The sequence below is a fragment of the Opisthocomus hoazin genome, chromosome 1, assembly GCF_030867145.1.
Source record: "Opisthocomus hoazin isolate bOpiHoa1 chromosome 1, bOpiHoa1.hap1, whole genome shotgun sequence".
Lineage (NCBI taxonomy): Eukaryota > Metazoa > Chordata > Aves > Opisthocomiformes > Opisthocomidae > Opisthocomus > Opisthocomus hoazin.
The window spans coordinates 4,161,170-4,180,370 of record NC_134414.1 but is presented as its reverse complement, the minus strand read 5'-3'; the positions used below and the strand labels follow the sequence as shown (position 1 = coordinate 4,180,370).

At 60.9% G+C, this 19,201-nt stretch overlaps 1 protein-coding gene across 1 annotated transcript; it reads right to left on the bottom strand.

Moving 5' to 3' along the window:
• Window positions 1-795: 795 nt before the first annotated feature.
• On the bottom strand, window positions 796-3,277 carry LOC142360725 (putative mitochondrial transporter UCP3). The gene is made up of 7 exons (XM_075415233.1): window positions 3,222-3,277; window positions 2,837-2,978; window positions 2,540-2,750; window positions 1,521-1,718; window positions 1,333-1,434; window positions 1,076-1,256; window positions 796-969 (listed from the first exon to the last, which is right to left on the bottom strand). Exons 2-7 carry the CDS (start codon window positions 2,960-2,962, stop codon window positions 873-875), a joined length of 915 nt encoding a protein of 304 aa, XP_075271348.1. The 5' UTR covers window positions 2,963-2,978; window positions 3,222-3,277; the 3' UTR covers window positions 796-872.
• Window positions 3,278-19,201: the final 15,924 nt, after the last annotated feature.

Genomic DNA, 19,201 nt, shown 5'->3' with positions numbered 1-19,201 from the left:
TCCCAGTTTGGTGTCATCAGCAAACTTGCTGAGGGTCCACTCTAACTCTTCATCCAGGTCCTTGATGAAGAAGTTGAACAAGACTGTGGTTCGGGGGTGACTACGCAGGGACGTGAGGGCAAGGACAAAACCAGGGAAAAAAAAGACCGCAGGATTTACTCAAACCCTCGCTGTGCTCCTGCCAGTGGCCGTCGGGCCCCGTGTCACCAACTCATAGGTGACAAACATCACGGCATTCCAGGAGCTGAGCTGCAGGAATGTGGGCAGAAATCCTGGGTTTTTTTCAACCCCCTCCACCCCGCAGCCTTTTCAGGATGAGAACGGGAGAAAATCTGGATTTTGTGGCATGGGCGGGGGGTGAAACCGAGCTGAGGGCACGGAGGGGGCAGCGTCCCCCCCCGGGGCAGCGGTTGTGGCCGTATTTCATCCTACTTGGAAACCCTCTCCGCCACACCCTGGGAAGACTTCGAGCGCCTCTTTTGCTTTCGGATTTGCCTTTTTCTATCGGGAGATCAAAATAAAATCCCCCCCTGAAGCAAAGCAAGGAGCCCTGCTGCGCTCGCACCCCATAGGGGCGGTTTACTGGAAGGAATTGCAGGAACGGCCGCGTCCCCCGGCTCGGTCCCGCCGCTGCCGGGAAGCGCTGCTCTTCCCAGCTGGAAAAAAAAAAACCTGTATTTTTTTTTCCTTTTTTTCCACCTTAAACTTCTCTCCGGAAACCTTCTCGTCGTTTCTCCGTCCGTCTCGTCGCTCCCTCTCCGGAGTCTCCGTCGGGCTGGGGGCGTTGGCCATCGCTGCTCTCCCACCGCTTCGCCAATTAATGTAATTTACTCTTGCGTCTCGCCAACGCTGACGAGAGGGGCCGGGGCGGGTCAGGACTGCGCCAGCACCGCGGCGCGCTGCAGCTGCTCGTAGGAGACGAACATCACGATGTTCCAGGAGCCGAGCCGCAGGAAGGACGGGACGAACCTGCGCCGGGAAGAGCAGCCACCGGCGTCGGGATGGCCGGGGAGCGCCGGGCGATGCCGCGGGGTGAAGCGCGGCGTCGGTGTCAGCGCGACGTCCCCCAGCTCACCCCTTGTAGAAGCCGGCGAGGCCGTCCTGCATCAGCAGGGCGAGGAGGCAGCTGAGCACGTTGCGGTACTGCCCGGGGCCGGCGTTCATGTACCGCGTCTTCACCACGTCCACCGGCGACGCCACCAGCGTGGCGCAGAAGCCGGCGCCGAAGGCGGCCACGAAATGGCAGGGGACGTTGTCTGCAGGGCAGAGCTGAGCGTCGTGGGGAGGGGGACGGCGCCCGGCTGTGTGTCCCCTCCCCAGCGCCGTCCTCACCTGTCATCAGCTGCGCCCGCAGCAGCGCGTCCTTAACGAGGTCGTAGGTGACGAGCTCGCCACAGTTGATGATGGCGTTGCGGGCGATGTTGGGCAGCGTCCCTGTGCAGGAGGGTGGTGGCATCCCAGGTGGGTGTCCCCATTCCCACCCCTTCCCAGTCCCCGTCCCAGTTCTCCTCCGTCCCTACCTCGCCACAGCCCGCGGACGCCCTCCTCCCTGGCGATGGTGCAGTAGGCGTCCACCGTCCCGCTGTACCGCCGGGCGCCCGCCGGCAGCGCCCCGTTGGCCTGGAACCGCACCTTGACCACGTCGGTGGGTTGGGCGCACGTCACCGCCACCGCGCCCGTGGTGCAGCCCGCCAGCACCCGCGCCCCCAGCCCTGCGCCTGGAGAGGGCAGGCGCTGGGAATCCCAGAATCACAGGATGGTCGGGGTTGGCAGGGACCCCTGGGGATCCCCCAGCCCAACCCCCTGCCAAAGCAGGGTCACCCAGAGCAGGCTGCACAGGACCACGTTCAGCCGGGGTTGGAATATCTCCAGAGAAGGAGACTCCACAGCCCCTCTGGTCAGCCTGGGCTAGGGCTCCGTCACCCTCACAGGGAAGAAGTTCTTCCTCATCTTCCGCTGGAACATCCTCTGCTTCAGTTTGTGCCCGTTGCCCCATGTCCTGTCGCTGGGCACCACTGAAAAGAGTCTGGCCCCATCCTCCTGACCCCCACCCTTGGGATATTTATAAAAATTTATTGGATCCCCTCTCAGCCTTCTCTTCTCCAGGCTGAACAAGCCCAGCTCCCTCAGCCTCTCCTCGTAGGAGAGATGCTCCAGTCCCCTCCTCATCCTCGTAGCCCTGCGCTGGACTCTCTCCAGTAGCTCCTCATCTTCCTTGAACTGGGGAGCCCAGCACTGGACACAGCACTGCAGATGGGGCCTCACCAGGGCAGAACAGAGGGGAAGGAGAACCTCCCTCGACCTGCTGCCCACACTCCTCCTAATGCACCCCAGGATCCCATTGGCCTTCTTGGCAGCCAGGGCACGCTGCTGGCTCATGGTCACCCTGCCGTCCACCAGGACACCCAGGAAGCCCTCACCCCGTCGGGACCCCTGGCTGCGTGGGGACCCTGGGCTGCGCAGTTTGGGGACCCCCCCCCCCCGGGAGAGGGTCGTTGCTTTGGGGACAGGGTCCCGACCCCCCCCGCTGGCCACTCACTCTCGGCACCCTTGGGGGTGTAGAGCTGCTTGACGGAGTCGTAGAGCCCGATGCGGATGGAGGCGAAGCTCATCTGGCGCTGCAGGCCGGCCGCCAGCCCGCTGTACAGGCTGCGGGGTCCCTCCGTCCTCACCATGGTGCTCAGCGTCCCCAAAACGCCCCGGTACTGCACGGTGCCGGCGCCGCGGGGGATCCGCACCTCGCCCTGGATCTGCGGGATGCAGAAATGGGGTGGGGGGGGGGGGTTGGGGGGGGGGTCTCCCCACCGCTGCGGGGGGCCGGAGGTGGGGATCGTACCTGCAGCCGCACCTTGGCGGTGTCCAGGGGGAAGGTGACGAGGTCGGCGATGCAGCCGGCCGTCCCCGCGCTGAAGAACTTCACGGCGGCTGTCGGGGGCACCTCGGGGGGCTTCAGACCCACCATCGTGGTGGGGTGGGCGCTGGGAGGAAAAAGGGGGAGCCCGGTTTAGGGACGCGATGGCTCTGGGACGGCTTCGGACAACCCCGAAAGCCAAATTTCCCATTTCCTCGCCCGCAGCCCGGGGGAAGCCGAGGCTCGGGGTGTCCTCACTCGGCACGGGGTTCACCAATGTCCCCCCCCCACCCCGTCCCGTCCCACCCAGGGCAAAACAGAGGAGCTGGGTGAAAGCCTCTCCCCCGCCGTGACCTCCCCGGGGCCGCACCGTGGGACCTCGGCACCGCGTCCTCTGCCTCACGCCCCTCGCCGCGCAGCCATCGCCCGGCCGCCGGCGCCTTGGCCCTCGCCTTATATCGCGCGCGGGAGGACATTCCAGCGGCCGCGGGCGTCGGGTGACAGCCAAACCCAGTTCCCCCGCTGGCATTTGAGACGGTGACGGTGGGGCCACCCAGCACTCGTGACGGGGCTGCTGTGTTTCCAACCCTCCGCTCCCCCACAGGGCTCGGGTTGGGAGGGGGGGTCCTGCCCCGACCTCCAGCACCCACGGGTGCGGATTTTTAGGCTAAACACGTGCTGGGAAGGGCGCGGCGCAGGCAACGAGTGCCCAGGGCTTTGCGATGATGGTTTGGTGGCAGAGCGGGGCAGGTCGGAGCCCTTCGACCCCGGCATGGACCCCGCAGCCGTAATCCTGGGAGGGGATCGTGCCCCTGGACACAGCACTGGTGAGGCCGCACCTCGAGTGCTGTGTTCAGTTTTGGGCCCCTCGCTCCAAGAAGGACATGGAGGGGCTGGAGCGTGTCCAGAGAAGGGCAGCGAGGCTGGGGAGGGGTCTGGAGAACAAGTCTGATGGGGAGCGGCTGAGGGAGCTGGGGCTGCTCAGTCTGGAGAAGAGGAGGCTGAGGGGAGACCTTCTCGCTCTCTACAGCTCCCTGACAGGAGGGGGGAGTGAGGGGGGGGTTGGTCTCTCCTCCCAAGTAACCAGCGACAGGATGAGAGGAGATGGCCTCAAGCTGCGTCAGGGGAGGTTCAGATTGGAGACTGGGAAAAATGTCTTTCCTGCAAGAGTGGTCAGGCCTTGGCCCAGGCTGCCCAGGGCAATGGTGGAGTCCCCATCCCTGGAGGGGTTCAAAAACCGTGTGGATGTGGCCCTTGGGGACATGGTTGAGCAGACATGGTGGGGTTGGGTTGGCAGTTGGACTTGATGATCTTGGAGGTCTTTTCCAGCCTTAATGATTCGGAGATTCAAGAAATGCCTCTTCTCCGTTTTCTTAAAACTCGCCCCGTCTGTCCCCGGGAGCCATCCCGCACTACGGGCACCCCCCGCCACGCGACGCGCTCCCGGCAGCCCGCACGTCCCCCTCGCTGTGCAGAAAGCCTCGGCTCTTGCCCGCCCGCACGCAAGAGCGATTCTGAGCTGGTTTGATGCTGCCTTTGCTGCATCCATCGGGCTCCAGGCAGCTCGTCCGGCGCCAACTCCCCTCTCCGGCTCGCTGCCTGCTCGTTTTCCTGGCCCATGCTCCACCGCTGACCCAAACGCAAGGGGAAGAAGCTGTTGATCTCATACCTCAGATGCAACTCAGGTGTCGACATCGTCACCTCCTCCGTGACCGTGTTCCCGACCCAGCCGCCCTCGCCGGGAGTCACAGGGCTGCGCTGATGGCCCCGCTTCGGGCGGCTGGCGGGAGGCTCCGAGCTCTGCCGGCAGCGTGCGGGCACCGAATCACAGAATGTTCGGGGTTGGAAGGGACCTCTGTGGGTCACCCAGTCCAACCCCCTGCCGAAGCAGGGTCACCTACAGTAGGTTGTAGAGGACCTTGACCAGGCGGGTCTTGAATATCTCCAGAGAAGGAGACTCCACAGCCCCTCTGGGCAGCCTGGGCCAGGGCTCCGTCACCCTCAGAGGGAAGAAGTTCTTCCTCATGTTCAGCTGGAGCTTCCTCGGCTTCAGTTTGTGCCCATTGCCCCTTGTCCTGTCGCTGGGCACCACTGGAAAGAGTCTGGCCCCGTCCTCCTGACCCCCACCCTGCAGAGATTTATGGGCATTTCGAAGGTCCCCTCTCAGCCTTCTCTTCTCCAGGCTGAACAAGCCCAGTTCCCTCAGCCTCTCCTCGTAGCAGAGATGCTCCAGTCCCCTCCTCATCCTTGTAGCCCTCCGCTGGACTCTCTCCAGTAGCTCCTCATCTTTCTTGAACCGGGGAGCCCAGAACTGGACAGAGGACTCCAGATGAGGCCCAAGGCAGGGCCCAAGAGATTTTCCCCACCGGGGTCTAACGCAGCACGGGCGAGTCGTCAGCAGCGAGTGACGCATTCAGGATTTCCCCTGTGAAAAACCAACCCTGCAGAGGCGGGAGGAAACAGGGATGCTGCCACTTCCGTTCTTTAAATCCTGAATTCAAAGCATGGTGTGAAAAGGAGCTTGAATTCGGAGCACCCGCTCGCCTCCGAGGTCCGACTCGTTCCGCGCCGGCTGCGCTATCCGGCCATCATCTGTCTGCAACGCGGCGAGCTTCCCGCGTGCCCCCTGCCCGGCCGCGGACCTGCGCCGTCCCCGGGGGAAGGAGTTTCTCCAGGGGAAGGGGTCCCGTCCGCCCGGTGCCCACCGGCTCGGGGCACCTTGCAGCAGCCAGCAAGAAACCGGGGGAATTTTATTGAAAGGCAAAGACTGGAGAGCAGTACAAAAATAACTTAGCTTGGTTTGTACCAAAGTCCGTTACCCAAAAGGTACCTGACATAAAAATGTACAAAAATAATTTAGGATAGAAAAAAAGTTACATATTTGTAGTAAAACCCTTTTGTACACACGTCAGGACGTTGCAGTACCCTTGGCCCATATTTACAGGAGCAGCTCGGGCACACGCGTTCCTCGAGAAGCGGAGAATTACGCTTCCCACCAAGGATTTTTGAAAGGCCACCAGGGAGGGAGCTCGTCTTCACAGCGGGGAGGCAACAGGTCACTGCTCGCCGCTGGGACGGCAAACTCCCGCTCTGCTCCACCCAAGGAGCCGTCTCACACCGGGATGCTTTGTGTTCACTCCAGAAGTACAAAAGAAGGTTAAACAGAGAAAGTTCATACGAATAAATCTGAGAAATGGAGCTTCTGGAGAGCCAACATCAGCTTGTTGGTCACCGGAGCGGTGAGTCTCAGCGGGGACCTGCCCTCGCAGGACACAACGCTCGCTCAGCTCCCCGTGGTCGGCCGCCGGGCTTCAGGTCCCGCTGAGGGGACAACAACCAAGCAAATTAAAAATCAGAGCCCGAAACCTACGGCTTCCACCTCCTCTTCCCGGAGGACTCGGCCTTTGCCGCCGTGTTGGGCCGCGGCTCGGGAAGCAGCCGCCGGCCTCTCGCCAGCGCTACTCCTTCTTGGACAGCTGAGCAGAGAAGATCCTGGCGATTCTTTTGGTTTCCTCTTCCGAGAGATCTCAGGCTCTCCCCTCTCATGGCCATTCCCAACTCCTCCTCCTTCCCTAAGCCACGAAGAAAGGCGTCTACGACAAGTTTGGAGAAGAGGGGCTCAAAGGCGGCATCCCCTTGGAGTGTGGCGGTGAAAACCTCTGGAGCACTGGCTACGTGTTTCACAACAACCCGGACAAAGTCTTCAAGGAGTTCTTTGGTGGAGACAACCCCTTTGCGGGTAGGTGGGGGGCTCCGGGGGGTGGCCCAGGCTCCCCCTCTGTGTGGGGCTGTGGCCACCACCACCTCTGAGCTTTAAGCTTTAGGAGATGTTTCCCTGCCCCAGCTACTCTCAGGTCCCTCTGGGGCTGCTGGTCCCCCGCTGCCTGGAGGTTAGATCCTGACTTCCCTCGGTCCCAGGCGGGTGAGAGGCCCGAGGGGCGCGTGTTCAGGCCATCAGCTCTCCCCAGCGACCGTTGGGCCCCTTTTCTTCGAGGATTTGCGGCAAAAAGAGGGGTTGGGTTGGCGAGGCTGCCGTAAAGGCGTGAGCAAGATAAAAACGCTCCCGGAGGAAAACTCTTCAGCTGGAGGGGGAAGGTGGTCCCAGGCAGAAGCAGGTTTCTGGGTGGCAGATTTAGGGCGCTCAGCTTCCATGATGAGGAGACCCCAAGGGACCCCCCTAGACCTCTGATGCGAGCGTGGTGACCCCCCTCAGCCCACCTCTGCTCGCTCCTGCAGAGTTCTTTGCTGAGGATGGCTCGGAGTTGACCCTGCCCTTCGGAGGGCTGCGAGGACGAGGAGCGGTGAAGCAAGACCCCCCGGTCGTGCGGGATCTCTGCCTCTCCCTTGAAGACCTCTTCTACGGCTGCACCAAGAAGATGAAGATCTCGCGCAGGGTAGGGGCGGTGGGGCTGAAGGGGGGGGGCACGCTGGGCAGGGTCGGGGGGTGGCTCCACGTCTGCGCTGCGGAGGGGGATCTGCACGGAACCCGGCACAAACACCGGCAGGATCCGAACGGGTGCTCTCCTCTCCTGGCTTGCCAAAGGGAATTCGGCGCGAGGGGTGAGGTGGAAGCTGGTGGGAAGGCAGGGCTGGTTTCGGAGCAGGGTGAGGAGCAGCACAGCGTTTCCTGGGCTCGCACAGTTGAATTTTTACACCGCGCTGTGTCTCCTCTCTGCTCCCAGTGACCTGCGTCCCTCCTCTCGCTGTCCCAAATCTCCTGGTTCCAGCCCTGAGTTTCTCCTGCTTGATCTGATCCCATTTGTACCTGCAGCTGCCTAGCTGTGGAGCAGGAGCCGTCCTTGTCACCACTGGCTCACGTGTGGCTGGATGAGCAGAGCAGCTACAACCCTGTCTTTGGGCACCATGGCGTCACAGATCACCTCTCTGTGTTGTCCCTCGGCGGGGTGGCAGCCCTGCTGAGAAGGACTTGGGGTGCTGGGGGATGAGAAGCTGGCCAGGACCCGGCAGTGTGCGCTGGCAGCCCCGAAGGCCAACCGTGCCCTGGGCTGCATCCCCAGCAGCGTGGGCACAGGGCGAGGGAGGGGATTCTGCCCCTCTGCCCCGCTCTGCTGAGACCCCCCGGGAGTCCTGCGTCCAGCTCTGGAGCCCTCAGCACAGGACAGAGCTGGAGCTGTGGGAGCGGGGCCAGAGGAGGCCCCAGCAATGATGCGAGGGCTGGAACCCCTCTGCTGGGAGGAAAGGCTGGGAGAGCTGGGGCTGCTCAGCCTGGGGAAGAGAAGGCAGCTTTCCAGTGCTTAAAGGGGGCTGGGGACAAACGTTTCAGCAGGGCCTGTAGCATAGGACAAGGGGAACGGTTTTGAACTAAAAGAGGGGAGATTTAGACTGGATATGAGGAGAAATTAATTTATGGTGAGGGTGGTGAGGCCCTGGCCCAGGTTGCCCAGAGAGGTGGTCGATGCCCCATCCCTGGGAACATTCCAGGCCAGGTTGGACAGGGCTCTGAGCGACCTGATCCAGTTGGAGATGTCCCTGCCTGTGGCAGGGGCCTTGACTGGATGGCCTTGCCATGTCCCTTCCAGCCCAAACCATTCTGTGACAGCCTGGAGGTGGCTGCCCCACCAGCCGGGCCGTGTCCGGCACCGCAGGGTCCTCATCCGGGCTGGGGGAACCGGAGCCCGGTGCTGGCTGCTCTGCCGGCCGAGCCGAGCTCCCACCTGGCCGCAGACCCAACCTCTCCCAAGGGCACCCGGTTCTGCTCACCCCCTCATCTACCCCCCAGGTGATGAACGAAGACGGCCAAACGAGCACCATCAGAGATAAAATCCTCACGATCGACGTGCAGCCGGGCTGGAAGCAGGGCACCAGGATCACCTTCGAGAAGGAAGGAGACCAGGTAACGACCCTGGCGGAAGCTCTTTGTGGGTTGCCCGTTGCTGCGGGCGGTCGGCAGCGCGGCGAACGGGGCGATCCAGCGTCACCGCGCTCAGAAACGCGCTGAGGAACCCTTCCTGCCCGGGTTTTCCGTAGGATGGTTAAAAACAGAATTGAAAAGGGGTGGTTTGCTGCCTGGTGTCACCTTTGTGAACCCCGGTCTGATTTCTCTTGGCTGTTTTGTTTTATTAAATGAACAAAACACCTTCCCCTTCTCCGTAGCCAGCTGAAAGCAGCCACCAAGGGACAGGCATTCGTGTCACCTTTCCCTCTGTAAGATCATATGGTTTAGACCGAAAAAATCCAGATATCTTATTTTTCCCCTCAATTTTAGGGCCCAAACATCACCCCAGCTCGCATCACCGTCGTTGTGCAGGAGAAACTCCACACAATGTTCGTTTTTGGGGTTTTCTTTCCCCTCAGTTTTAGGGCCCAGACATCATTCCAGCTGACATCACCTTCATTGTCCAGGAGAAATTCTACGTGATGTTAGTTTTTGGTTTGGTTTTTTTCCCCCTTCAATTTTAGGGCCCAAATATCACTCCAGCTGAGATCACCTTCGTTGTGCAGGAGAAACTCCACACGATGTTCATTTTTGGGGTTTTTTTTCCTCTCAATTTTAGGGCCCAAACGTCATTCCAGCTGACATCACCTTCATTGTCCAGGAGAAACCCCACCCGAGGTTCAAAAGAGCCAACGACAACCTCGTGTACATCGCCACCGTCCCCCTGGGGAAGGTAAAGAGCCCAAGCGAGAGGCCGGAGCCGGCCCCGGCTTACGTTTGCCCCCTGGGGCTGTGCGTGGCAGCTGCGGGACCCGCTGTGTGCCTTGCAGGCGCTGGTCGGCTGCGCGGTGGAGGTGAGGACGCTGGACGGGAGGCTGCTGAACATCCCCATCAACGACATCGTGGAGTAAGCGCCGTGGGGCAAGCGGCTGCGGGGCCGGCGCGGTGGCCGAGGAGGCGGACGGGGCGCTTGGGAGGAAACTCGGCGTTGGCGCGCTGCTCCCCGGTGAGAGCTCGGCGCTTCCCGAGCGCGTCCCCGTTGCCGGAATTAGCGCGATTTTGGTGCTCCAAAGCTTTTCCAGGAGCTGTGGGCCTGGGGGGAAACCAGCCTGGAGGAGGAGGGTGCCCACCACGGGCTGATCTTCTGGGAGAGGGCTTGGTGTGGGTGGGTGGAAGACCCGAGGAGCCTGGGGACACAAGGCAGGCCTCCGCTTGGAGCTGGAGGAGCAACCTCGCCCTGAGAAACCCGCTGGGAAGCGTGCGGGGATGGGGGGGCTCTGCGGTCGGGGAGCTGGGTCCCGCGGCTCCTCCTAGCTCCGTCCTTCCCTTCGCAGCCCCACGTACTGCAAAGTGGTGCCGGGGGAGGGGATGCCGCTGCTCCAGGACCCCCGGCGCAGAGGTGACCTCCTCATCTACTTCAACATCTGCTTTCCCAAGAAGCTCACGCCGGAGAAGAAGACGCTCCTGAGAAGCGCTCTCCTGTCCTAGGGAGCGACGGCCTCCGCCCTCCCTCCAATAAAGCCCTGGGAGCAGGTAGAGGGGGTTCCCGGCACCCAGCACCCCAAAACGCAGCACCCTTGTGCCTGTTTCCCCTGGGCCTCAGCGAGGAGTCGGCTCCATCCCTGCCACCCCACGAGGGGTGCTGGAGGATTTGGGGGGGGGGGGGGGGGGCGGGTTGCAGTACTCCCAGCTCCACTCCTGCATGGGAGCAGCGACGGTTCACAGAATCCCAGCATGGTGGGGTTGGCAGGGCCCTCTGGAGATCCCCCAGCCCAACCCCCTGCCCAAGCAGGGTCACCCAGAGCAGGATGCACAGGACCACGTCCAGCCGGGGTTGGAATATCTCCAGAGAAGGAGACTCCACAGCCCCTCTGGGCAGCCTGGGCCAGGGCTCCATCACCCTCAGAGGGAAGAAGTTCTTCCTCATCTTCAGCTGGAGCTTCCTCGGCTTCAGTTTGTGCCCGTTGCCCCTTGTCCTGTCGCTGGGCACCACTGCAAAGAGTCTGGCCCCGTCCTCCTGACACCCACCCTGCAGATATTTATCGACATTTCTAAGGTCCCCTCTCAGCCTTCTCTTCCCCAGGCTGAACAAGCCCAGCTCCCTCAGCCTCTCCTCCTGGGAGAGATGCTCCAGTCCCCTCCTCATCCTTGTAGCCCTCCGCTGGACTCTCTCCAGTAGCTCCTCATCTTTCTTGAACTGGGGAGCCAAGCACTGGACGCAGCACTGCAGCTGGGGCCTCACCAGGGCAGAGCAGAGGGGGAGGAGAACCTACCTCGACCTGCTGGCCACACTCCTCCTAATGCACCCAGGATCCCATTGGCCTTCATGGCAGCCAGGGCACGCTGCTGGCTCATGGTCACCCTGTCGTCCCCCAGCACTCCCAGTCCCTCTCCGCAGAGCTGCTCTCCAGCAGGTCAGCCCCAGCCTGTACTGGTGCCTGGGGTTGTTCCTCCCCAGGCGCAGGACCCTGCCCCTGCCCTTGTTGAACCTCATCAGGTTCCTCTCTGCCCAACTCTCCAGCCTGTTCGGGTCTCGCTGGATGGCAGCACAGCCTTCTGGCGTATCCACCACTCCTCCCAGTTTGGTGTCATCAGCAAACTTGCTGAGGGTCCACTCTAACTCTTCATCCAGGTCGTTGATGAAGAAGTTAAACAAGACTGGGCCCAGCACTGACCCCTGAGGGACACCACTTGTCACCAGCCTCCAACTAGACTCAGCGCCGCTGATGACAACCCTCTGAGTTCTGCCATTCAGCCAGTTCTCTATCCACTTCACCGACCACTCATCCAGCCCACACTTCCTCAGCTTCCCCAGGAGGATATCATGGGAGACTGTGTCGAAAGCCTTGCTGAAGTCAAGGTAGATAACATCCACAGCTCTCCCTTCGTCTACCCAGCCAGTCATGTCATCGTAGAAAGCTATCAGATTGGTCAGGCATGATTTCCCCTTGGTGAATCCATGCTGACTACTCCTGATAACCTTCTTTTCTTCCACTTGCTTCATGATGGCCTCCAGGATAAGCTGCTCCATCACCTTTCCCGGGATGGAGGTGAGGCTGACCGGCCTGTAGTTCCCTGGGTCCTCCTTCTTGCCCTTTTTGAAGATTGGAGTGACATTGGCCTTTCTCCAGTCCTCGGGCACCTCTCCTGTCTTCCAGGACCTCTCAAAGATGATGGAGAGTGGCTCGGCAATGACATCCGCCAGCTCCCTCAGCACTCGTGGGTGCATTCCATCGGGGCCCATGGATTTGTGGACATCCAGATCGCTTAAGCGATCCCTCACACAGTCCTCCTCGACCAAGGGAAAGTCGTCCTCTCTGTAGGCTTCCTCTCTTACCTCCGGGGCCTGGGATTCCTGAGGGCCAGTCTTAGCACTGAAGACTGAAGCAAAGAAGGCATTCATTAGCTCTGCCTTTTCCGCATCCTCCGTCACCAGGACACCCGCCTCATTCAGCAGCGGCCCCACGTTGTCCCTAGCCTTCCTTTTGCTGCTGATGTAGTTGAAGAAGCCCTTCTTGTTGTTTTTGACATCCCTTGCCAGCTTCAATTCCAGGTGAGCCTTGGCCTTCCTCGTCGCATCCCTGCATGCTCTCACTACGTTTCTGTACTCTTCCCAAGTGGCCTGTCCCTCTTTCCACATGCCATGCACCTTTCTCTTCTGCCTGATCTCCGCTAGAAGCTCCTTGTTTAACCATGCAGGTCTCCTTCCTCCTTTGCTAAATTTCTTTCTCAGGGGGATGCATTGCTCCTGTGCATGGAAGAAGTGTTGTTTAAAAAGCGACCAGCACTCATGGACCCCCCTGCCTTCGAGAGCCCTGGCCCACGGGATTCCTCCCAGTAGCTCCTTGAAGAGGGCAAAGTCAGCCCTCCTGAGGTCCAGGGTTTTGATCCTGCTTATCGCCCTGCTTCCTCCACGCAGGATCCTGAACTCGACAATTTCATGGTCACTGCAGCCGAGTCTACCTCCAACCTTCACGTCCTCCACCAGTCCCTCCTTGTTTGTTAACACGAGGTCCAGCAGTGCGCCTTTCCTTGTTGGTTCCTCCACCACTTGCATCAGAAAGTTATCATTGATGCTCTGTAGGAACCTCCTGGATTGCGCCTGCCTAGCTGTATGGTCTTCCCAGCTGATGTCAGGGTGGTTGAAGTCCCCCATGAGAACCAGAGCCTGTGACTGTGAGGCTGCTTGCAGCTGCCTGTAGAAGGCTTCATCAACCTCCTCCTCCTGGTCGGGTGGCCTGTAGTATACACCCACCGTAATGTCACCCTTATGAGCCTGTCCCTTAATTCTAACCCACAAGCTTTCAACTCCTTCTTCACTCGCCCCCAGGCCAAGCTCAATGCATTCCAGTTGCTCCCTCACATATAGAGCAACTCCCCCACCTCTCCTTGTTGACCTGTCTTTCCTAAAGAGTCTGTAGCCATCTATGACAGCATGCCAGTCATGCGAGTTGTCCCACCACGTTTCTGTGATGGCGACCAAGTCGTAGCCGTCCTGCTGTATAATGGCTTCCAGCTCCTCCTGTTTATTGGCCATACTACGTGCATTGGTGTAAACACACTTGAGCTGGGCTGTCAATCTCACCCCTGGCCTTGGCACTCCAGGCCTAGGCTCATCCCTAGTGAGCTGGGCAATATCCCCTTCCCCCTTCGAACCTAGTTTAAAGCCCTCTCAATGAGCCCCGCCAGCTCGTGGCCAAGAATTCTTTTCCCCCTTTGTGATAGCTGAACTCCACTTGTTGCCAGCAGGCCCGGTGCTGTGTATACCTCCCCATGATCAAAAAAGCCAAAATTTGACCGATGGCACCAGTCCCTAAGCCACCTGTTAACCAGGTGAGTTTTCCTGCCCCTTTCAGTGCTGTCCCCTGCCACTGATGGGATGGAGGAAAACACCACCTGCGCCCCTGATCCCTCAACCAGTTGCCCTAGTGCCCTGAAGTCCCTTTTGATGGCCTTGGGACTTCTTTCTGCTACCTCGTCCCCGCCAACCTGCATTAGCAAGAGGGGGTAGTAATCAGAAGGCCGCACCAGACCAGGGAGTTTCTTCGCAACATCCCTCACCCGGGCCCCAGGGAGGCAGCAGACTTCCCTGTGGGATGGGTCCGGTCGGCAGATCGGGCCCTCTGTTCCCCTCAGAAGGGAATCGCCTATGACAATGACCCTCCTTTTTTTCTTAGTTGAGGCAGTTGTAATACGTGGGGCTGTCTGACTCGTTCTAGGCAACCCCCTGGATGGAGCCTCACCTTCACCCACATCCTCTGTGGCCAGTCCCTCACATTCCAGAGCCCCATACCTGTTGCTTAAGGGCAACTGAGCAGGTGAGGGAGGCCGGGGGGAAATTCGCTTGCCCCCCCGAGCAGGGACCCGTTTCCATTCCCCCCCATCTCTTAGGCCCCCTCTTTCTGCTCGGTGGCAAGAGGGTAGGGGGTTCTCTGCTTTCTGTGGAGCCGCCTCCTGCTGCCGCTGCCTCAGGGAGGGCAGGGTGCGGCTCCACCAGTCGATCTCCCTCTCACACTCCCAGATGCTCCTCAGCCTCTCCACTTCCTCCTTCAGTTCTGCCACCAGGCTGAGCAGGTCATTCACCTGCTCGCACCGAACACAGCCGCTGTCTCTGCTGTCCTCCGGTACGAGCGCCAGGCTCAGGCACTCCCTGCAGCCAGAGACCTGGACACCCGCGTTCTTGCATGGGGCCTCTGTCTGGGTCCCCACACTCCTTCGAGCCACAGCTTTACCACGGGTGGTAACCATGGCTAGAGTATCTCCTGGAAGAGCGATGCCCACTACTCGAGTAGCCAGAAGGGGCGGCTGTACCCTGCCAGTCGCCTTCCCCGCTCGCCCTGCCCGCGCAAACTGCTGCGCCGCTCCCGGGCTGCTGCGCCGCCTCTGTTTGCCGGCTCTGTTCGCCCGCGCTCCTGGTCGCTCGCGCTCCCTGGGGGCTGCTCTTATCCCTGAGGGGGTTTGGCCGCTGTCACACTCGACTCCGCCCCCGCTGAGTCAGAGCTGCTGCTCGTTGGCACTTCCCGCTTTCCCGCTGAGGGGGGGGGCTGGGGTCTCCTCTCTCTCTCGGCGCTTTTTGCCGCCTCGCCGCTGCGGTTTTGCCACCGGAGAAAGGGTCCCTCGGCGCGAGCCTCTGCTCCAGAACCCTTCACCTTCAGTAGCTTCGCCGAAATGCATCTCTCGTAGGAGAGATGCTCCAACCCCCTCATCATCCTCGTAGCCCTCCGCTGGACTCTCTCCAGTGTTAAGACTGGAAAAGATGTCTAAAATCATCAAGCCCAGACATCAACCCATCCCCACCATGCTTACTAACCTACTGCTTCCATCCCACCTTGCTGTCCCCAAGCTGGTGTGCTCCCCCCCTGCCCCATCCTGTCTCCATCCTCCACCCAAGCAAAGCCTGGATCTCAGGCTCTCCCCTCTCATGGCCATTCCCAACTCCTCCTCCTTCCCTAAGCCACGAAGAAAGGCGTCTACGACAAGTTTGGAGAAGAGGGGCTCAAAGGCGGCATCCCCTTGGAGTGTGGCGGTGAAAACCTCTGGAGCACTGGCTACGTGTTTCACAACAACCCGGACAAAGTCTTCAAGGAGTTCTTTGGTGGAGACAACCCCTTTGCGGGTAGGTGGGGGGCTCCGGGGGGTGGCCCAGGCTCCCCCTCTGTGTGGGGCTGTGGCCACCACCACCTCTGAGCTTTAAGCTTTAGGAGATGTTTCCCTGCCCCAGCTACTCTCAGGTCCCTCTGGGGCTGCTGGTCCCCCGCTGCCTGGAGGTTAGATCCTGACTTCCCTCGGTCCCAGGCGGGTGAGAGGCCCGAGGGGCGCGTGTTCAGGCCGTCAGCTCTCCCCAGCGACCGTTGGGCCCCTTTTCTTCGAGGATTTGCGGCAAAAAGAGGGGTTGGGTTGGCGAGGCTGCCGTAAAGGCGTGAGCAAGATAAAAACGCTCCCGGAGGAAAACTCTTCAGCTGGAGGGGGAAGGTGGTCCCAGGCAGAAGCAGGTTTCTGGGTGGCAGATTTAGGGCGCTCAGCTTCCATGATGAGGAGACCCCAAGGGACCCCCCTAGACCTCTGATGCGAGCGTGGTGACCCCCCTCAGCCCACCTCTGCTCGCTCCTGCAGAGTTCTTTGCTGAGGATGGCTCGGAGTTGACCCTGCCCTTCGGAGGGCTGCGAGGACGAGGAGCGGTGAAGCAAGACCCCCCGGTCGTGCGGGATCTCTGCCTCTCCCTTGAAGACCTCTTCTACGGCTGCACCAAGAAGATGAAGATCTCGCGCAGGGTAGGGGCGGTGGGGCTGAAGGGGGGGGGCACGCTGGGCAGGGTCGGGGGGTGGCTCCACGTCTGCGCTGCGGAGGGGGATCTGCACGGAACCCGGCACAAACACCGGCAGGATCCGAACGGGTGCTCTCCTCTCCTGGCTTGCCAAAGGGAATTCGGCGCGAGGGGTGAGGTGGAAGCTGGTGGGAAGGCAGGGCTGGTTTCGGAGCAGGGTGAGGAGCAGCACAGCGTTTCCTGGGCTCACACAGTTGAATTTTTACACCGCGCTGTGTCTCCTCTCTGCTCCCAGTGACCTGCGTCCCTCCTCTCGCTGTCCCAAATCTCCTGGTTCCAGCCCTGAGTTTCTCCTGCTTGATCTGATCCCATTTGTACCTGCAGCTGCCTAGCTGTGGAGCAGGAGCCGTCCTTGTCACCACTGGCTCACGTGTGGCTGGATGAGCAGAGCAGCTACAACCCTGTCTTTGGGCACCATGGCGTCACAGATCACCTCTCTGTGTTGTCCCTCGGTGGGGTGGCAGCCCTGCTGAGAAGGACTTGGGGTGCTGGGGGATGAGAAGCTGGCCAGGACCCGGCAGTGTGCGCTGGCAGCCCCGAAGGCCAACCGTGCCCTGGGCTGCATCCCCAGCAGCGTGGGCACGGGGTGAGGGAGGGGATTCTGCCCCTCTGCCCCGCTCTGCTGAGACCCCCCGGGAGTCCTGCGTCCAGCTCTGGAGCCCTCAGCACAGGACAGAGCTGGAGCTGTGGGAGCGGGGCCAGAGGAGGCCCCAGCAATGATGTGAGGGCTGGAACCCCTCTGCTGGGAGGAAAGGCTGGGAGAGCTGGGGCTGCTCAGCCTGGGGAAGAGAAGGCAGCTTTCCAGTGCTTAAAGGGGGCTGGGGACAAACGTTTCAGCAGGGCCTGTAGCATAGGACAAGGGGAACGGTTTTGAACTAAAAGAGGGGAGATTTAGACTGGATATGAGGAGAAATTAATTTATGGTGAGGGTGGTGAGGCCCTGGCCCAGGTTGCCCAGAGAGGTGGTCGATGCCCCATCCCTGGGAACATTCCAGGCCAGGTTGGACAGGGCTCTGAGCGACCTGATCCAGTTGGAGATGTCCCTGCCTGTGGCAGGGGCCTTGACTGGATGGCCTTGCCATGTCCCTTCCAGCCCAAACCATTCTGTGACAGCCTGGAGGTGGCTGCCCCACCAGCCGGGCCGTGTCCGGCACCGCAGGGTCCTCATCCGGGCTGGGGGAACCGGAGCCCGGTGCTGGCTGCTCTGCCGGCCGAGCCGAGCTCCCACCTGGCCGCAGACCCAACCTCTCCCAAGGGCACCCGGTTCTGCTCACCCCCTCATCTACCCCCCAGGTGATGAACGAAGACGGCCAAACGAGCACCATCAGAGATAAAATCCTCACGATCGACGTGCAGCCGGGCTGGAAGCAGGGCACCAGGATCACCTTCGAGAAGGAAGGAGACCAGGTAACGACCCTGGCGGAAGCTCTTTGTGGGTTGCCCGTTGCTGCGGGCGGTCGGCAGCGCGGCGAACGGGGCGATCCAGCGTCACCGCGCTCAGAAACGCGCTGAGGAACCCTTCCTGCCCGGGTTTTCCGTAGGATGGTTAAAAACAGAATTGAAAAGGGGTGGTTTGCTGCCTGGTGTCACCTTTGTGAACCCCGGTCTGATTTCTCTTGGCCGTTTTGTTTTATTAAATGAACAAAACACCTTCCCCTTCTCCGTAGCCAGCTGAAAGCAGCCACCAAGGGACAGGCATTCGTGTCACCTTTCCCTCTGTAAGATCATATGGTTTAGACCGAAAAAATCCAGATATCTTATTTTTCCCCTCAATTTTAGGGCCCAAACATCACCCCAGCTCGCATCACCGTCGTTGTGCAGGAGAAACTCCACACAATGTTCGTTTTTGGGGTTTTCTTTCCCCTCAGTTTTAGGGCCCAGACATCATTCCAGCTGACATCACCTTCATTGTCCAGGAGAAATTCTACGTGATGTTAGTTTTTGGTTTGGTTTTTTTCCCCCTTCAATTTTAGGGCCCAAATATCACTCCAGCTGAGATCACCTTCGTTGTGCAGGAGAAACTCCACACGATGTTCATTTTTGGGGTTTTTTTTCCTCTCAATTTTAGGGCCCAAACGTCATTCCAGCTGACATCACCTTCATTGTCCAGGAGAAACCCCACCCGAGGTTCAAAAGAGCCAACGACAACCTCGTGTACATCGCCACCGTCCCCCTGGGGAAGGTAAAGAGCCCAAGCGAGAGGCCGGAGCCGGCCCCGGCTTACGTTTGCCCCCTGGGGCTGTGCGTGGCAGCTGCGGGACCCGCTGTGTGCCTTGCAGGCGCTGGTCGGCTGCGCGGTGGAGGTGAGGACGCTGGACGGGAGGCTGCTGAACATCCCCATCAACGACATCGTGGAGTAAGCGCCGTGGGGCAAGCGGCTGCGGGGCCGGCGCGGTGGCCGAGGAGGCGGACGGGGCACTTGGGAGGAAACTCGGCGTTGGCGCGCTGCTCCCCGGTGAGAGCTCGGCGCTTCCCGAGCGCGTCCCCGTTGCCGGAATTAGCGCGATTTTGGTGCTCCAAAGCTTTTCCAGGAGCTGTGGGGCTGGGGGGAAACCAGCCTGGAGGAGGAGGGTGCCCACCACGGGCTGATCTTCTGGGAGAGGGCTTGGTGTGGGTGGGTGGAAGACCCGAGGAGCCTGGGGACACAAGGCAGGCCTCCGCTTGGAGCTGGAGGAGCAACCTCGCCCTGAGAAACCCGCTGGGAAGCGTGCGGGGATGGGGGGGCTCTGCGGTCGGGGAGCTGGGTCCCGCGGCTCCTCCCAGCTCCGTCCTTCCCTTCGCAGCCCCACGTACTGCAAAGTGGTGCCGGGGGAGGGGATGCCGCTGCTCCAGGACCCCCGGCGCAGAGGTGACCTCCTCATCTACTTCAACATCTGCTTTCCCAAGAAGCTCACGCCGGAGAAGAAGACGCTCCTGAGAAGCGCTCTCCTGTCCTAGGGAGCGACGGCCTCCGCCCTCCCTCCAATAAAGCCCTGGGAGCAGGTAGAGGGGGTTCCCGGCACCCAGCACCCCAAAACGCAGCACCCTTGTGCCTGTTTCCCCTGGGCCTCAGCGAGGAGTCGGCTCCATCCCTGCCACCCCACGAGGGGTGCTGGAGGATTTGGGGGGGGGGGGGGGCGGGTTGCAGTAC

What these genes read in the sequence shown, in the direction of transcription:
- LOC142360725 (XM_075415233.1), bottom strand. Translation starts at nt 2,962, where the DNA reads ATGGTGGGTCTGAAGCCCCCCGAGGTGCCCCCGACAGCCGCCGTGAAG. An exon ending in CGTCCGCGGGCTGTGGCGAG is followed by an intron (nt 1,435 to 1,520) that starts GTAGGGACGGAG and finishes CCTCCTGCACAG; the next exon opens with GGACGCTGCCCAACATCGCC. An exon ending in GCGGGCGCAGCTGATGACAG is followed by an intron (nt 1,257 to 1,332) that starts GTGAGGACGGCG and finishes TCTGCCCTGCAG; the next exon opens with ACAACGTCCCCTGCCATTTC.